This window comes from Poecilia latipinna, unplaced genomic scaffold (genome assembly GCF_001443285.1).
Source record: "Poecilia latipinna isolate Pla-1442-1.1 unplaced genomic scaffold, P_latipinna-1.0 Scaffold733, whole genome shotgun sequence".
Taxonomy (NCBI): Eukaryota; Metazoa; Chordata; class Actinopteri; order Cyprinodontiformes; family Poeciliidae; genus Poecilia; species Poecilia latipinna.
Genome location: NW_015113349.1, coordinates 165,534 through 185,854, shown reverse-complemented (window position 1 = coordinate 185,854; position 20,321 = coordinate 165,534). Strand labels below are relative to the sequence as shown.

At 39.1% G+C, this 20,321-nt stretch overlaps 1 protein-coding gene across 1 annotated transcript; it reads right to left on the bottom strand.

The window, feature by feature from the left end:
- Positions 1–681: 681 nt before the first annotated feature.
- On the bottom strand, positions 682–4,295 carry il12ba (interleukin 12Ba). The gene is made up of 9 exons (XM_015045591.1): positions 4,104–4,295; positions 3,931–4,018; positions 3,510–3,597; positions 2,505–2,792; positions 2,126–2,231; positions 1,739–1,980; positions 1,442–1,614; positions 1,199–1,320; positions 682–879 (listed from the first exon to the last, which is right to left on the bottom strand). Exons 2-9 carry the CDS (start codon positions 4,012–4,014, stop codon positions 834–836), a joined length of 1,149 nt encoding a protein of 382 aa, XP_014901077.1. The 5' UTR covers positions 4,015–4,018; positions 4,104–4,295; the 3' UTR covers positions 682–833.
- Between the last annotated feature and the right edge of the window lie 16,026 nt (positions 4,296–20,321).

Genomic DNA, 20,321 nt, shown 5'->3' with positions numbered 1-20,321 from the left:
TGGGACGCTGAAACGGTTTGGATCCACGAGTTGCTTTCATTTCTTTAAAGGCCAAAGTGCCGCAGTTAGATCATCAAAGCTACTATTGTGTTATAGTTTGACAGCTTCCTCTCACGGGATATTTGAGGAGCCACGTCTGAGCTCAGTTTTCATATTACGTTACTATTGATGGAAGGAGTGTGATGTCTGCTCTGTTATGTCAGTGCCCTTTTTGCAGTTTTTTTTTTTTTTTTTTTTTATGACAGAACCGGCAGAGCAAACGGCATTTCTCATAAACGTGATGTGGTGCCATTTGTAGAAAGTGATATATGAAGCTGGAGATACCTGATGCTGGTAAATGTTCAACAAATACAGTTCAAAGGGCACTGATTGTTTTTTTTTGTTTTTTTTTTCCTTTTAGTTTGTCATAAAAAAGGGAGTGGAGTTTCAAAAAAAAAAAAAAAAAAGTGGCTGTGACTTATTTGGTTTGGGAAAAGGTGTAAAACCCAGAGCAGCTGACGTCACGTGCACCAATTGTCCGAACAGAAAACGGTCTAGCTGCCTCTACAATATAAGAATTGTGCAATAAAAAAAACAAAACATAAAATTCAGTTAAATAAAATAGTTATGCCTGGAAGCTGGATTATAACAACTGCAACATCGAAAGAAATACAACACATATAAAGAAGTGAAGTCATGCAATTGGAAGAAAATCCAGCAACTTTGCCAACTTGTTTTATTAAATCATATGTTAATAACTTATAGCTCACAAACAATGCACTATCTAATAAGTTAAAAGCGGGACGAGCACTGTGAGATGTCCACTAGGATCCTCTTTCCTCAAGTCGTGTCGCTCATTGCTGCCCTTTCCTCTTTCTGTTTCCCTCGTCCCTTTTCAATCTGTAACAGAGAGACGCAATGAATTACTCACTCGACCTCAGCGCAGCAAAGTTTCTGCAGAAACTAAAAACAACAGGGTGAAAACCACAAAGGGACACGTGTTGGCAGGTACCCAGGTACAAAAAGCGGAAGTAAGCCAACCCGCAGCAGTTTTTGCAGAGAACTACAGCTAATATGAAGATGTGCACAGTTTTACTGGGAGGAAGAGAAATAGTGTGACATGTGGAGAAACGGTGATGTCAGAATGTCTCAGTTTCACAGGAGGTGGGGAGGGGGATGAATATGACACTCTCATAAGTCACCACTGAGAGGCACTAACCTGACGTGGGTCCATTCGCTCCACTCTGAGTCACAGAGAGCATCTTTCGCTCGGACACACACAACTTTAATGTTTTGCTTCACTTTAAACTGGCAGACGTCAGAGGAAGACAATATGGAGGCCTAGAAAATGCACACAAAATAATAGATGCTATGTATTGTTTCTCTTATCATTTGATCCATTATTTTATTTATTTATTTTTTTACTCGGCTTTAACTCATCCATTGTAGGAATTATTTCTACCTTCGAATGCTTCAGCTCTGTGCATGGGTTTTCACACTTTCTGCACTGTCGGCTGGACTGTGAGATCTGGAACGTCAGAGGGAAGTAGGAGTACGGCGTGTTCCACGAGCTCGGGTAACTCCACTCTACCAAGGTTTTGTTGACCTTGCTAATCCTCACCTTGTCCGGTTTCACTGACGCAGGGGCAGACGCACAAACAAAGACAATATGAATTCAGAGCACGCAAAAAAAAAACAAAAAAAACATAGAGATTAGAAATTGCATCCATAAGAAAGGCAAAGCGACAAAACGTCTCACCTATTTCCGACAAGTAAAACTGCTTAGAGTAGCTCTCCAGCAGAAACTGATTGGTCCTGACAAAGACAATGACCTGGACCTGCCGTCTCTCCTCGGCGTACGGGCAGTGCTGCCAGTCCAGGCAGGAAATACCGGAGCCGCTGTCGTCCACAGAGCAGCTGAAGTTGCTCTGAGCTGATGAGCACATCCACTGGTGGCGACTGGGCTCCACAGAGCAGTGGCTGTTCTGGCCATCGGACATGCTGAAATGGGCAAGTGAGTTTGTTCAGACGACGCAGAGAACATCAAGAACAGCTATTGAATAGAAGATGTCACTGTCCCACGGTAGGCAGAGTGTCAAATCCGAGAGCCAAAGACAGAACCACACCTGCAGTGACGAGAGCTTACCGTTGAGCTTTGATAAATGCAGCTTTGCCAACACGTTTGCTGTCCCATGTCCAAGAACAATGAAACTCCCCATTGTAGTTCTGAGTGGAACACTTCAAATAATCCTCTAATGAAACAAAAAAAGATGACAGGAGATGGTTTAGGGCAGTGGTCTCAAACTCCAGTCTTCAAGGGTCAGTGTCCTCCAACTTTTGTCTCTCTACTTCAATATTAGCTTGTTAGAGCTCTAAAGGACTTGACTGCCTTACTAGTGAGGTAGTTTAGCCATTTAATTGAAGTGTGTAGGACAAGAGACACATCTAAAAGTTGCAGGACACCGACCCTCAAAGGATGCAATTTGAGACCACTGGTTTAGGGATAGAACTGAGCACGACAGTACGTTGCTGGTTTTTGACAAGAATCCTCCGTCTCTTGGTTTCGTTTTGCTGGATCAGGACCTCGGTGTAATTTAGGAGCGTTCCATCCGGGCTGTGGCACGTGTAGTTGCCCCCTCCCAAGCTTTCCACTAACCGCACCAGGTACCAGTTTCCTCTCTGCGCCTCCTCTACTCCATTCTTCTTCCAAATAATATCCTGGTTGTGGTTGTCGCTCGTCACAACGTTCTCTGGCATCTCCAGGCAACTGATCGGCTGTTGTCCCGGCTTGCCATCAACTTCCAGCACCAGAACTGCGAGGCGGCAATCCCACATATATTCAGAAAAAGAAAGACGTGAGCGATAGACTTAAACAAACAAAATCGTACTTGGAAGGAATTGAAGGGGTTTGAGCTTGATCACCCCAAATCATCAACCAGGTTGTAAGAAACTAAAAAAGAAAAAAATATATATAATCTGATCTCATACGCAAGTGCTGCCACACTTAAAGTTATCTATTTTCAGGATCATGTTAATGTCAGAAAAATAAATATTTTCTGCATGTTGTGAAATAGCTGCAGTTGAAGGTAAGAGAGATTAAGACTAAAAGCAAACTAAAGGACAAATGGAGTACGGTTAATGTGTTTTTTTTTATCCTTTTGAACTTTCCACCCACAGGCAATGTAACATACTGGAAATTGTTGCATTGCTTTCAAAGTCTCAAATTTAAAATAAGAATCTAAATTCAGCTGCTCTACAGTCACTAATCCCTAATATAAGACGCTAATAAACTGTTAGAAAAACAAACAACTCTATTATGATTACTACATTTATTTAAGTTACAAACTGTTTTCACACATGCCTTGCGACATCCTCTCTGTCCTCTCTATAAATAATTATCTCAATGATAGATTTTAAAGAGACAAGAGAGTCAGTTGTCAAAACCGTTATTGCTATGTTTTATAATTGCATTTCTAGAAAATTGTGTTTACAATAAAGAATTCATATATTTTTCTAAATATGAACTATACCGTTTGGCTGGAGAGTCCAGTGACTTGTTGGATTTTGGCTGCTGACCAGAAGAAATGCACACAGGATGCTGACAACAAACAGCTTCATCTGAATCACAAAAAGGAAGAATAAAAAGCATACAAAGACAACATGAATTAAAAAAAAAAAAAACTATTACCGAATCAAAAAAAATCATAGTATACAATGTACCTTCCGTAAAACTGATGCCAAGATTTAGAAGTACAAGAGTTGAAGTCAATGAACTGAAATTTAGTTTTATCTGAAATCACAGCGACTGTTTCTTACTTTTTGTATACTTCTTAAAACATACAAATCCAGATCAATATGTTACACATAATTCTTGCATGTAGCAGTAATTCATAATTACATTTTTTATTCTACACAAGACTATTATTACAAGACAGCCTGAAGTCTGCTTACCTTATTTTCAAGCCTCAGGTTTGATGGCTCTCCTGCCTTCTTCTCAGTTTTATACGGTTCTCTCATTTTATGGACTTCTTTCATTTCCCTTTTTGCCAGGAATAGAAAAAGTCCAACTTCACTTTCTATGCTTCTGGATTGGGAGGAAAATGATCGATGATTTTATTACTCACTTCCACTAAATCGTTTCACCGGGTGACTCTTTAAAGAGCGGTATTCTCGGGTTTTTGTACCCTCCACTTTCCATGTGACCCGATGGATGACAGCAACGCCACTTGGTGCAGTCCCTCCTTGTTTACTGTCAGGTTGCAAGGATGTTTATTTTTCCTTCCATTTTCATTTTGTTAAAGAGCCATCTGTTTAGTTCACAGCCAACCTGGTGCAAGTATGCTGAAGACAGCTATCCTATCTGTCTTCTGAAATTTCTGAGGCTATTCAAATAGTCCCAGATATGCCCAGGGTTTTTTTTTTTTCCTCACAGGAAATCCAAAACGCCTTGACCCAAATTAAAGCAGCGAAACTACTAAGGGTGTACTACATCTGTGAGGTTATAGGTACAAAAAAAAAAAAGCCAGTCTTTTTGGATTACTCAAATGTTCTCTGCATAACATGTCACAAGTAGGACATTTTACAGCACATTCAATCAATTAATGTTAAAAGAATGATTAAATCGCTGACTTTATTTACTGTACTTACGAGTTTGCCTTGAAATGATAATCTACAATGCAGGTGTGCCTCCAGATATTATAAAACACTGTAAGAGATTAGGAAAAAATGGACTTTGAAGGTTAGGTTCTACCAAACAAAGTTACTGAATTAAGATCTATGATTCCAGCTTTTTTTTTTTTTTGCCTCTTTAATCTCTGACTTGACTATCAATTAATTTAGGTATGACAAAAACAATGGGATGTTTACTACCAGTTACCCAGGTGCAGATGAACATGTGGTGCAGACTGCTGATCACAGTTTAATTTTATAAAAGTTACTTCTGTTTCATTTTTTAAACAATCAGTATTATTGATGATGTTGCAGGGTATATTAATTTGACCATTCTAATGTTAGATCCAATTGTTGATTATCCTAATTTCATTTGATTTGGTGTGTGCAAGAAATATAGCCCTTTGTCTGAAAGGGCAGTGCATTGGCGCCATAGTCAAGAGTCCACTAGGGGGACTCGTGCGCTCTTTACAAATAATACAAGAACAAGTAAAGGCGCACTGGTTTCGTCTGATAATTTATTCTCTTGTATTTCTCCCCTTTTTATAAGGGATAACAATGACAAACTTAATTAACCCTTTAACTGCCCACTCAACCATCAGCGAAGGTAGATGCTTGATTTTATGTGTGTAAATTCCAATTGTAGCTCTATGGCAGCATGAAAACATGTGCTGCAGCAACTACGGTATTTACATTTAAGCCCCTTTTCATGTTAATGTTTTTTTTTTAAAGCATTTTCCTGAAGGCAGATTTTCACAAGCACGGTCATTACTCATCAGTTTTCCATGTACAAAATCTTTCACACTCATATCCAATGAGACTCTGTGCCACTCATTCTCCCTCCGGCTGCGGAAGACTGGACTTTATTTGTTGTTTCCCGCAAAGAACCTTTCCTTATGTAGGACTCGTTGGATAACTTTCTTGTCCGTCGTATTTGCCTCAGTGTTACAAGGCAAAAATAACTCAAAAAATATCTTGGGTAACGTATTGGTTTTTTTCTTCTTTTTTATGCCACTTGGTAAACAACATTTCGATGCGCGCTACCGCCATCTGCTGGAATGGAGCTCGAATTGGAACGCCAATTACAAAACATTGAGCTCCACTTCCTCCGCCATTACAACACCGTCTGTTTTGTCGTCGATTTGCTCTACTTCCGCCAGGAAATAGAGCCGGTGTCATGTCAATTAAAAAAAAAAAAAAAAAAAAAAAAAAAAAAAAAAAAATTAAATATATGAAATGCGCATGTAGGTGACTGCATAAAAAAGGGAAAAAAAACTGTGCAAAAGCAATGTTATTTAAAATGAGAAAAATTGTGGAAATGGCAGCAGGTATATAAACACTTGTCGAGTTTGTAAGCAGTGACGGTGAGAAAGCTCATCAGGGTGCTGTGAGTAAATACCTATGTTATTGCGATCTGTCACTGAAGAAGCATTCTGGTTTTGCAACACATTCATGTGTGAGGTGGGAGACATTGTCTAACGGTGGTCAAAGGGGTTATCCTAGGACAGAGCTGAACTTCCTGATGGGCTTATCTAACCACTTCCTCTAATCTGCAGATAAATTAACAGACAACAACATGTAGAAGATGGTTAACCCCGTCACAAAAAAGGTCCTCAGGAGCATCTCCTGCATGTTTATGCCATGATAATAAGAGAGCTGAAGGGGCTGCAAAGTTACGCATTACAGAACGAATACCCTTTTCTGAAACTGCGTCTTGAACAAAGCTGGGTTTTATGAATGCTTGGTCAAAAAAAAAAAAAAAAAGAAGCCTTTAAAAAAAAGCAGCATTATGCCATAGGGGTTTTCTTTCTTACCAGTAAGTACAGGGAAGTTAGCGATGGGGGGAATAAGAATAATGCTGAACTGTCACATTGTCTTGAGCAAAACATTTAAGTTAAACATTTTTATTTATCGTCACGGTTCATGTTCTTGTAACGCCGAATTCTTTCACACGACAAAGTTTGTGAGCCAGTAGAACAAAGCCTGGTGGAAAAAGCGTCAGCTGTTCTGCCTCGAGCTGCAGGCAGAAATCCAAATGTGTTCAACCGAAAGGCAGCCCAAGGAAGGTATGCAACTTGAACCGACGATGTTTACTTGTTTCCCCAAGTACAAATACTTAAGTATAAGTAAAAGGAATGTTGTGTTAATAACCCAACAGAAACCATGGTAAATCTGTGTTTGCACTCATTCCCGTGCTCTTTTTGATTATTTAGCCTCTCTGGAAGCTTGAAAACAATCACACCCGATCAGTGCACGATCTCCCATTTACCATCTCATCACGTATAAATGCTGCTCTGCAAGTGTTTATAAGGAGTTGGCTTCGGAAGACTAAATCAAGATGCTTCGAAAATTTAGAGACAAAGCACAAAATTTGGGTGTAATAGTAGACAGTAATTTACATTTCAAAAGTCATGTTAACTATTTTACTAAATCTGTTTTTTTTATCATTTGAAAAATATAAAAAAAATTACATTTTCTGTCAAAGAATAACCCTGAAAACCTAATCCATGCATTAGATGTAAGACTCTGTTCCTCGAGTCTTACATCTAATGTAAGATATTAGATGTAAGATATCTAACATAGAATAGGTCTGATCTATTCTATGTGTGAAAATACAAAAATACTAAATATTTCTTTGCACCATGACTGGCGTGGAAAGAGACGGGGATAAAAACTGCCTTATTTGGACCTTAACTGGATTACTCAACACTGATTACAGTTTGTGACTGATAAAGTTTATATAAACAAATAAAATAAAATAGGAGTTGGGGAGAGGAAACAGGGCTCCAGAGTCTTCTGTTTAATTCTTCTGAATCCAATTTAGTTTTGTTTTTTTTTGTTTTTTTCATGAGCTGGATGTATTGTTACACCTCCATTTTTATTAGGTATGCCATTGATGTCATGTTGTCCACTTCTGAATGAACTCGGAGCTGTTTATTTGGCCTGTTTGTTTTCTGCTCTTCTTTCATGCAGTCGCCATAATAATGCTAATTGTCTACAGAATTGTTGCTGTATTAATGCACGTAAATGGCGATTGTTATAATCAGGTTTTCAAGGCTGGAACACCAACAAAACAACAGCGGCATTTTCTGTTTTTCCTGTTTGACAATAGCAAATAACAAATAGAAATGGTTTCTCATCTCTGTGGTTAGCCAGAGAAATTTGGCGTTTCATTGTATTTTGAGTCAGATCCTCTTTCGCCCAACTTTCTGATGACAAAGCTTCATGACAAGTTGTGTCCTATAAATGCACAAAAATCCATTTTGAATCATAATTTATATTCAGAAGTGCATTTAACAATACTGTTACAGGACTTGCATAACGATAACCTCATCCAGACACATTACAATCCAGCTGTCTGTCAAACTATAAATAGTCTCAGGAAATTCTCGCGCAATGATGCATCTGGTAACAAAAAAATCACTGGAAAAGGTTATGACATCACAAAATGGAAAGGATACAAGAGATAAATTTAATTCAGGGACACAAAACAGGTGAATAGTTTTGTCATTGAAGAACTAAAAATGAAAACTGTCAAGAAGATGCACTTTCTCTGACAACGTAAAGATTAGCTTGTAAAACAGACAATAGGCGGATACATATTTTTTTTTCTACAGTACAGCTTTTACCCACATTAGAAATGCATATTGCTAAATATTTTTGACACAAAACTTGCGATGGAGTTTCCTTTGAAGACTCCACCACAGTAATACCTGAATTTTGAGGAAACAGGAAGAACTAAAATTTGGACAAACAGGTACGTAGAATTGAAATGAAACTGTTACAGGTAGAAAAGGAAAACCAGGCAAGTCCACGAAAAAGAAAAAAAACAAATCAAAGCGAAAGTAAATGGGCAAAGCAATCATTGCCAAAATTCAACATGCAGAACTACACCAGCACGCGCGCGCACACACAAACACACGCACACACGCACACACCGCAGCACCCTTCTTCCCCATAAAGCCATCATAAAATAATCACAGTGTTTGTCATCATAAAAAACTGGCAGATGACGTCCTGGGGAAAAAAACATTTGTTCTCAGTTTCATGATATCTAACTTTAGTGGTTAGTTTGACTTTATGGAATAAAACTGTTCTTCGTTTCCTCCTAGTTGCACTGTGTTCTGAGTGGTTTACAGACCTTTTGCCGTCATTATGCTCCACTCTTTCCCAGTGTCTGAATGAAAAGCATGGCAAGACCCTGAATATTCCTTCGTTCACCTGTGAGTAAATGAATGTCAGTATAAATACAGTTGTTGTGTGAATACTCCAGGCAGGTCAGAAATAAAGCCGGGGAGGAGTTTAACAGAGAGTTTATAGAACAGTATCCAAAAGTTTTGGGCATCTGATTGACCTCTGTTCAATCTGACCATGTGAGTATGGCACAATTCAAAACTTTTCATAGACATGGCTGCCCAACTAAGCCAAACCAGTAGACAAGACAAGTGTTTTATCAGAAAGTACCCGTAGCAATTCTGGAGGAGCTGCAGGGATCGACAGCTAAGGTTGTTGAGACAACAACAAGCAATTGTGCAAGCCCTGTGGAGCCCTGCAGCAGACACGGTAGACATGTGGAACAAGGGCCTCTGGTCAGATGTCACCAACACTGATAATTGATGTTTTTGGACTGGATTCAAAATAGCAAGATGTGCATTGCTGCATCTTCTTCGGCAGTGACAGAGAAACAGACAGAGGTGACAGGAGGATGAATGCAACTAAATACAGAGTCAAATTGGGAAAATGTATGTTTTGTTTTTTTTCTTTTCCACACAATTTGACCCTGCAATGTTCTGAGGTTAAGATGCATTAACATTTCAAAGGCTGATCTACCAAAAGAACAACTACACTAAATGAAGAGCCAGAGCTGCAATTGAAACGTGCACATCCTCCATCTAGTATGATGGGGAATGTAATGGAGATGTTTTGCAAAAGAAAGTTAATAAAAGATAGCAGAATTGAAAAGTTGAGACACCATATTTTAAAACATTTTTTTGTTCATAAATAAAAACAATGTAAAATTTTATTTGGCTTTTACACAACCTAACAATACGGTTTTTGATTCTCATTATGACAAATTGGCCTTTATGTAGCGTTCCAGGCTTTCCACTAGAGGGCCTCAGATGGCAACAAATATTTTGCATAAGATTAACAGCTTCCTTTTGAGATGAAAAGCCACTTAGCAATTTGAAGCCATATTCATTAGTGCTCCTAATTAAGTGTTTGTAGTTGGGCTAGTTATGCCATCAGCACAGTTCAAGCAATAATATTAAATCACTCTTGCTGCCACATAAGAGCCCCCTCCCTCCCGTCAACATAAGTTAAAATTTAATTGAGCGGGCCTGGTGTTCTTTCTCAAGTGTCATAACTCACTGTTGTGCAGCTGTTAGGAATTGCACAGCTGGATGAGCGGCTGTGTACAGACTTGTGATCTGTGTCTGTGCAGTGGAATGCCTCCCACATGCCCTCGAACCACAACAACTGGAGTGAAATCAGTGGAGTGATCTCATTTTATGGACTGGAAGGTAGAAAAACAAGGGGAAATGAGAATGCAGTGGTGATGTAATGTTTCAAGGAGCGCTCACACACACACGCACACACACGTGTGCTGGAAGGATACATGTGTTCATGTGCATGAGAACAGCAGTGGATAGAAGAAAGTCGCACGTGCATAAGTGTTAAAATTGGCCACCAGTACTCTGGTTTTAACGACTCTTTGAAAATCTCAGATGTCAGTAACCAACAGAACTTCAATGAGATCCATTTGCTTTATGAGCCTTTTTGACATTTTCATTCAGGTCTTTACGCTGCACACACACTGCAGTTCTTTAGTGGATGTTCTCTTAAACCAGCTTGTCAGTTTCGGTGGGCAGACATGTTTGGTTGTAACGTGACAAAAAAAATCTTCTAACGAGGCACTGATATGGAAATAATGTATAGGGAAGATTATACTCGTCTTGTTTAAAAGAGGTGTTTTATGTAAAGTCAACGTTGAAGAGCTTTATATCATATTATTCCCTCATCAAAAACATACCTGGAGTGTTGCTTTGATTCTTTGAGAAATCCTTGCATATCCTATGACAGCCATTAGGTGGGGTGCCTAAACGCTTGATCTCACAAAGCAGAAAGCTCCTCCGTGGAACCGTGGACGCCGATGTTTGCGTTGGCGACGTCTGTGCTTGCTGCAACATGCTTTGCTTCCGAGATCGTATTTTAGGCTTGAATAAGTAAGGGCAACTGCTTACTGCACAACAATAGTCTTTTCCAGCATCACATTAGATTGTTTTTTTGTTTCTTTCTTTTTTCTTTTTTTTTAACAAAATTTTACCATTGTAATTAATTAATTAACCACCTCTGTAATATTTACAGTAGTTAAATTTTTAGCCAAAGTTTAAAAAAAAAATGTCACGGAATAAACACAGTTTGCATCAAAACGTTTCTGATCCGTCAAACAATTCTTCTCAAGAATGAAAACATGACGGAGGCTACGCAGTAAGATAGCAAATGGCACAGACAAAAAAAGCATTATATAATGATTGTTTAAAGGGGATGCTTGTTTTGATTCACATTTATTTTAGCTCAGTTGGAACCTTTTCCGAATGAAAATGTGTCTGTCTGACCATGAGTGCCACTGTGTGTTACAACTGCTTAGCAAACGTGGAGCTTGAGTCGACTGCTGAAAGAAAGCCATCAAGAAAAACTCCAATTTAGAAATTTTCTGAAAACCCAGAATCCTTTTTTTTTTTTTTTTTTTTTTTTTATACACATCTCACTAATACTGTGCTGCTTTGTGTTGGGCTACTCTTACAAAGCCCTGCATAAATAATGTAATCTCCAATCAAACAAATATCTTTACATGAATTTGACTACCATTGATTAATAATTATTGTACAGTTGCAAAGTTACTAGTCAGACTTTGGCTAAAATCAGTGTTCAGTGGACTTAGGCAAAGTAGATGCCAAACTCTTTCGCATTTGAGGAGTTCATTGAGTTGAGCGAGTTTTTAAACAAGACTTACTGCGGATGAGAATTTTAAAAATGAAAACTGTTTCTCCCAGAAGCACGGTCCCTATCGGCCCCTCTCAGTGGGAACGTAGGCAGGTGTCATGCAGTTTATCATCCTCGCTCAGACAAACGGGGTCAGTGAAGGGCAGCCTGCTGGAGAGAGAGGGCAGGCACAAAAACTTTCCCCTGGAGTTGTATCGCATTTCTCCAGACTGCCTATAAAGTTTTTCCTCAGACAAATCACTTTAAGTTTCTGGCATTTCTCGCTCAGCCAAATAAATTTTGTTAGAGCAGGAGGTAAGAATAAACCTGGCTGCTGGCTGGCGACTTAAATTTATCAGGAGGTCTTTTTCTGTAGCAGGAACGAGAATGAAGGGACATCCACCAAAATGTTTGGGATATTTCTCTTCAGTACAATAAGTGACTTCAATACATCCGGTGTAGATAATTGTCAAAGTGCTGTAAAACTCATTCAAATATTGCAACCCCCCCACCCCCCCCCCCCCTGTGAAAGAGTAAAGTTTTTTTTTTTTGTTTGTTTGTTTGCTTTTATAAACACATTAAATGAAGCTTTAACCATTTCCCCCTGAATCTGTGGGTGGTACGGAAGGAAAGAAATGAGAGCTGGTTAATGCACAAGATGTTGTTGTTTCTGTCTGACAACTTTATCAGACCGTCTCATGAGGTCCCAGGAGGTCAGTGAGGCGGTTGCCTCGGCTTGCGTGCGCGCATAAAATGCCAACATTTACGGCAAATGAGGACAAATATGCTAAGTGACTCACTGATTACTGTCGCGATAAGTCTTCTTTTTCAAGCACCCACCTGCTGCGGCAGAAACTACATGCGTCCAAATGGATATACTGGTTTTGCTCTGAACAATTGAGCCTTTGGGCTCGCCGTTATCTCTAAACCGCTTGGCACGGCGCTAAACCTCGCGTGGATTTCGCCTTTCCCGTCTTCATCCTGCAGGAGCTGCGTGTTGCCTTAAAGGTCGCAGCGGATAAATATCTGAGCTTCTTTTTCGGGAGGGTTTTTACCTCTTGAGTGGGAAGTGTAAACTGTGGGACAAGATGGACTAATCCATCCGTGTGCAAGTGGCCCACAGCGCATCACAACCTTGCCATAGCAACATCAAACATTTTCGGTGCATGCATAGTTGGGATAATTAAAGGATGACAACAAGAACATGGAGGTTCCTGTCAACTCTGTGAAGGCAGCTGTCAATTTTTAATTTTTTTTAAACAGAAAACTTTAAGCAAGGCAAATGTTGCAGCATGTCTGTTTTCAGTTTTTGCATCTTGTTTGTACAAAAAGTGCAATGAATCAGTGGTTAAATGTATAGGTAATTGGTCTTAAAATATGCATTAGACTGTTTTGTCTTTAAATAGTTTTTTTTGCTAAATAATTGTTTGCATTAATTTTACTTTAGTTTGACTCCAACTCAAATTTAGGCCTCCAGGGCTGGTGTCCTACCACTTTAAATGCGCCCTGGTCCAACACACCTGACTCAAATGTCTGAATTGCCTCCCCAGTGTGCAGTCAGGTTTTCCCAGAGTCCTGCGAATGACCTCATTATTCGACGCAGGGGTGTTGAAACAGGAGAAACATTGAAAAGTTGCAGGATGCTGCCCCCCCGCCCCCTGAGGACTGGGTCTGAGGACCCCTGGTGGAAAGTATTCATTCTATTTGAGCTTATCTTCCACATCTTATCAAGTTGCAAGATTTTTCTTTTGCTGTAGACAAAAGAAAAATGCAAAACAAATGCTTGGTAGGTTCCTGGTGTATGTCTCTGCCAACATTGTACGTCAAGAGACTTAATTTTGCTCTTTCTTTTTGGCAAAACAACTCAAGCTCACACAAGTTTGAGAGCGAACAAGCAATTCCTTCACAGATGAGTTGAATCTATATAGAGGTTAAATTGAACACAGGTGGAATTTATTTACTAATTAGAGGACTTCTGAAGGTAGTTTATTTTATTATAAGTAAAGTGAAGAGGAATTCATACAGATGCATGCCACAGATTTGAGATTTTACCTGTGGGGGAAAAAAAAAAAAAAGAATATTTTTGCTTTTGCAAGGCACTGCCCATGCAAATGGTTAGGTTGGGAAAATCATTTATTTATTTATTTTATTTTTTTGCTGCTTAAACCTTATAAGACATGTTTTTCATGTGGACAGTGTCCAAGGATTTTGGAGCAATTACGTTAGCAGGCGCAAGCTGAGGCAGATCTCGATGAACTTCTGGATGTTATTCCCGTCAGTCCAGACCTGTTGAGTGATGCTGACCAGCATGGTTGCATTTCTGCGGAGGCACAGGTTGTTGAAGAGTGATTGACGGAGTCGTGCAACGTAAAAGGGCTCTATATGCGTTACTCGGTAGTTTGCATATTCCGTCTACGCTAGTGATCCTTATCTGCGATGCAGCCGATGTAATCTTGGATCAAAGACCGCTCTGCGTAATTAGCGCCGGTGTGCACGGCTGTAATCAGTGTAATGGGACTATCTTGGTGTGGTGAGCCGAAAACGGCTGATATGTGAAGAAGCAGACGTGTGATGCAGTGCCAGTGGTATGTCAAATGTTCAGCGAGGCTCATTTAAAGTCACACTCATTCCACAGCACTGTACTTTCTTTCTTCAGCCGCGGCTTGAGTGGACAGACGGAAAACAGAGGAGTGTTGGCGGGTGGTGCCAGGCCGCTTTCCAGGAAATGAAAATGCCAGTATACCGGTGACTAATGCCGCCAGGCAATATCAAATGTACAGCTTCCTGTACGGCTTTCTCCTGCCTTCCATCGACGGTGTCATCTTTTCTGGTTTTGCATGTTAAAACTAAATCCAAAGGGCAGATGAGGTTCTCTACGCAGATCTTCTTGGAACATCTAGACGACCTGCTAAAATGGAGTCCTTCCTCTCCACTGTCTCGTCATATTTGCTCAGGAGACTCATTTAAATCTCAGCCACTCTTACAAAATAGGAATACGCTATAAACTGAATTGTATTTTGTTGTATTAAAATAATTAAGACTGAAATTGACTTACTGTAGTTGGACCTCAGCCTAACTATGTGATTTGAATGAGCTGGACTGATATGAACTGAATTTGTACTTTGTTTGTTTTCTTGCCTGGTGCCTTACAATCACATTTTTAATTGTCACTGGATAGATAAACTTGACTGAACTGAAAATTTAAATTATGGTTATTACTTCCATTCAGGCCAGTGGCTCATATTTCATCTGTTCTGTCTTTTTGCCTTTTAATACAGATTTTGGTTGTTCTTCATGAGCATGCGTTGGTTTTCTACTTTTTCCTCTATTTTTTTTCCACATCAAAAAAATTGTGTGATGTCAATTGACAGTTGGAGCGAGTGTTGGTGTCACCTTTCAATGGACTCGTAACACACTCAGGGTGTACCTGTGATAAGACTCCAGTCCACCCCATGCCAGAACCTTTAGGATTAGGCAGGTGCAGAAAATGTTGATGAATAAAGTTTTCAAATATGAAATACCAACAAAAGTTTATCCAAATGCATAATTATACACTACAGAAAAACAAAACAACACAAAAACTCTCAAGTGTAATCAAGAATTTTATCTTCGGCTCAATGTAAATGAGTGTTTTGACACTATTTTGTGTAGAAACTGGCTGTAAGGTCAGTTATGTAATCCCACGTTTTAGGCCTGAACACGGAAGTTCACTGCAGACTAAACAGAAGATTGTTTGTCATATGGACAAATGGCACATTGTTCAACCAAGGAACACACACACGCACACACACTCATATGTCCTTTCCGTCTTCACAAGGACTTTTCATTGACTTCCATTCATTTTTTCATTTGTTTCTGTAGCCTAGCCAGGACCCTTACTTTTAAACCCAACTATTACTTTTAATTTTTACTGAAATCTAAACTCAATTCACACTCCAGTCCTAAACCTCACAACACAAAAAAACTGCACTTCTTCTTATGGGAAGGAGCAGTGGCTCTTTACAACATTAAGTATTTGTGGGACTAAAATGGACCTTACAAAGTGATAAATGCTAAAACACACACACACACACACACACGCAAACTTCTGCAATAAGTTTTCCATGAATAACATGTTGATGTCAAATGATACCAAATACAAACAATGTTCTCATGGCCTTAACTCTTGCAGGGTCTGGCGAACATATTTTCTTCTTACATAAGTTTATTTGCTGATTCAGCTAATTTCCATCTTAATATTTGTTTTCTCTGACCCTTGATAAATATATTTTCTCTGTTTACTCACCACTAGGCTGGGCTGCGAATTGACTCTGCAATATCCTGTAAAGTTCTGAACGCAGCGCATCGTTAGATCAATTGGTCGGTGACTTTGGAATTGAACTAGTCCAGTTTGTGCACATATCTGTTTAAAGAATTCAGTCTATTATTTAATCGGCAAAAGATTCATCTGAGCTCACCCCCCTCAGATTTGTGTGTGTGTGTGTGTGTGTGTGTGTTTTTTTTTTGTTTTTTTTTTTTGTTTCCTGGCCCATGATCTACATTTTGGCTCTTCCAGCACTGTTATTTTCAGAACACACATTCTCCAGGCAGGTGTTGGCCTCAGTCGCTCCATCAGAGCCGGACGAGTGTGTACTCTGGCTCCATGACAGCACATGAGGTATTTTATAGAATGCTTTCCTTTGCAAAGACTGAATCAGTTTCAAACGTTTTACAAAGAGCAGAAAAAAACAAAACAAAAAAAAACGGTTTCAAATAAATATTACTTGAGCCAATTTATTCGTCATTGTCAGAGAATAAATCAAAAGGGTTAGCGAAGGGCACTGCTGAGGCCTCGTCAGGGCTGGTCATAGGTTGGAGAAATGTCAGGGTTGATGATGGCTGTAAGTAAATGCTGGGATTCCAGTTTGCCAGCAGAGCAGAAAACTGTTTCCAATCCTATCAGTGGTCACGCTATTGTGGTTAATTGCTAATCAAATTACGATTAATTTGATCAGGTTTTTTTTGGGGGTTTTTTTTATGCGCCCAATGTTTTGAGGCCCCAAAGATATACTGAGCTTTTGTTTTAAGTCAATTTGATACTGATTGATTCTTCAGAACGTCTTCCAGATGCTGTGCGTCGATGTTTCTGCATGATGTGTCAACAACTCTGACTGAATTCAATCAAAAATAAATTCATAATAAATAGGCCATATTATCTTGAAGCAATTCCACTTGTGTTTATTTGAACAAGCGTTCATTGGTTAGTCGGTTCACATTGAGCAGTTCTGAAGCATAAATATGTCAACTAATAAAAAACATTCAAACAAAATCCGATGTTATTACATTAGTATAGAGTTGGGACCGCGTTTTACCCCAAAAGTGTTTTTTTGCCAGGTGTCTCGTGGCTGTGCTTCTGGAGGGACCACCAGAAGACCGCCGTCCTGTTGGCTGGATAAGTTGTTACCAAGGGAGGGGTAAAATGTGGAAAAGGAAGCCTTGGCTTTTAAATGGATACTTGACTCATTCATGGATCGCTTGTTTGGAAAAGAGTTCCTCCTTCAAACTGACCACAAAGCCTGGAAAGAATGACAGACACTGACGGGAGAATCACCAGATGCCGTCTTGCTATGCAGCAATACCAGTTCAAGGCTTGTTACGGTCCTGTTTCCAATTACTAATTACCTCTCCTCTCTCGCTCCCAAAGTGTGGAGCATGCACTGTGTGCTTTGACTGCAGATTTGCTACAGCGAAAGATGGTATTTCTCAACATGGGAGTTTTGTCATGTCATTTATTTTGCACACCTCCTCCAGGGTAAGTGTAAATGCAAAAGGCGTCTTAATCAAACTGAGGTCTGCCTTGTTTGTCTTTGCAAAATACATCTTTAGATTAATTAAATCAATGTGTTATTTTTGTGATCAAAGACATAACTTTCTGATGAATTAATATAGATTGAGATATGGCAATCTTATTCATTCACTGAACAGGCGTTTATAGGTTAGTTAGTTAATTAATGTGGCTCTGCCCACCACGGACAATGCAAAGTGTAAGATCTTTGGTGGTACATTGGCCGATTTTTGCTGCTATAGCAATTGCTGAGAGAAATAAAAGAGAATGGTGTCTGATAAAATTGGTGCTTCGAAAAACCAAATAAACAGATTTTAAAGTCCCAAACCATATGCTTTTTATATTTATTAGTATTTGTCATGTTTTCCCTGTTTTTCCAAATTATATTAAAAAAAATATATATATATAAGGCGTTGCAAAAACAAATCCTAAACTAAACCTGCCTCCCTGGAACATTCTACCTATTTCGATTTTTCTCAACTTCTCCCGGATGCAGTTTTGTCTTTGCTGAATATTCCCATTTATATGCAGGTGAGCGAACAGCTGGATGTCGGTCAATTATCCTTTTGATTCCTATTTCATAAACAACACGTCAGAGATGATGGTGGAGATGGGGAGCAATCATATTTCATAATTAAATTCCCCCTCTACTGGAACACAAAGCTAATATTAGAGACTCTGCTAATGCATCTTTCCGTTAAATTCAGATTTAAAAAGCTTCATTATTCATCACCCGCAATCTTGGCACAAAACCTGTGAGGGGGAGAAAAAAAGCCAAACCTATCATGTTCTGCTTAATAGGAGCCATTTGTCTTAAGTGAAGTGGACTTAATGCCCCTTTTTGAGAACAGAAGAGTAAAAGTGTAACTGAATTAGCTATAAACACTTTAAAATTTGTCATAAAGGTTTGTGATTGATGAAAAGAACGTTGAAGAAATGTCTAATATTAAAGCAATTAGTCAAAAAAGATGTCAGCTTTGATTTTGCTAATGGTGCATGCATAAATAGGTTCAGGCTAAAAGAGAGCCCACCTCACTTTCTTAAAGTTTTTACTAAGAACAGGGAAACATGCTAAACAAAGTTGCAGGAGGTTTTGTCACATTTTAAGAGACAGCATATTCTGACTCTGAACAAATGGGTTCACAAAGACAGAAAACCCTGCAGGTTAAAGTAGACGTCAGAGTTAGCTTTTGTTTTAGTTTGATTTGTGCAAGTGAGGGATGTTCTGTCAGCAGAACTTGCATTAGCAGCCTGAGCAGCTCAAAAACACGTCCAGCTCGCTCTCAAACAGCCAAGTATGCACTGCACTGTCACTGAACATTTGAATGTAGACACTATGATCAGCCCATAAAACTTAACATGTACTTTTGCTACAGTACGTTTCCCCATTCAGATTTCTTCTAGTAGCTGGGAGGAGTTTGTCTCGTAATCGGTGGGTTGCCAGTTCGACCCTTGCTCCCTACGGCGAGGCACTTCACCCGCCTCGCTTGTTGGTGATGGCCAGAGGGTCGTGGAAGCCTCTCCTCTGTTGTTGTGTCTCGGGGAGGCTGAGGATACAGTCCAGTAGCTCTCCACCATCAGTGTGTGTGAATGAGAGAATGCCTGAATGTAATGGGAAGTGCTCTGGACTTGATTAACGTTCTGCTATTTACCATTTCTACGGCAGGAAACGTCCCCTCAGTACCTGTTCTGAAAATGAACGTTTGGAAATACTGTGTTGGAAGCAAGGGAAGAAAAGGGCGAGGGAGAATGTTAATGGTGTCTTTTAAAAGATAATTAGGTAACACTTTATTTGAAGGCAGGTGAATAAGACTGTCATGACACTGTCATAAACATGATATAACACCTGTCATGAACATCAATAAGTCTTCATGAATAGTTATGACTGTTGTTGTAAAGCGTCATTCGGTAAATAATGACACTTTTAATACAAAGTTGACATGATTCAAAATGTCTTTGTTATGACAACTTGTCATTATCCAAGACATCATGATCTGACATAAATTTGTTATAAAAGTATTACCGATTAAACTTTAAAAAATAGCTTTATGTAGTAATATTACAAAGCTCTGCCATGTTGTTTAGTCTTAATTTTCTTAATTTAATCGATCCTAAAGTTTTACAGCAAGATGTCTACAAAGCACTTATGAACTTAGCATTTGAAACATTATTTAAGGCTGTTTTAACCCTTGTGCGTGCGAGGACTGAGGCAAATGATACAAGTTTTACGTGTGTGGGGTCGGTTGGACCCCATTTCTAAACACAAGGTAGTGCAATACACCATCTCCACCAGTGAGAGGCAGCAGTGCACGAACAGGCGTGCAGTGTGTTGGTGAAGAAGAAATCTTCCATATTGTGGCGCAAACCTAACACAAGTTAGAACCATAGACATAATATAAGGATAGACGCCTCATGGACCGCTCTCGCCTATTGTCGCTGACGAGATTTAGGGCGGCCATCTTGGATCGGTCCACCACTCCACTCAGCGTTATGTGTTATGCGCTGATACAATGACGTATCAGCGCATTTAATCGATCATAACACACTTTTTTGTTACTGGAAACCTTATTCAAACATCTATCAAAGCAACATTTATAAACAATTGTATTTTTTAAGTATGTTTTTAATACATAGTTCATCATATTTAAATATGCTTAGTGGCTATAACAATAGAATAGGAATGGAATATTCTGATATCGATGTATGAAGAGCATATTACAAAGCACACAGCCGTTCATAATTTATTTAATAAATTATTTAGTAATATCAATATATATTTATATACAAACACAAATAAATAATGATATACTGAATAAAATATATTGGATACATGTTTATATATATGTATGTATATACATACATATAT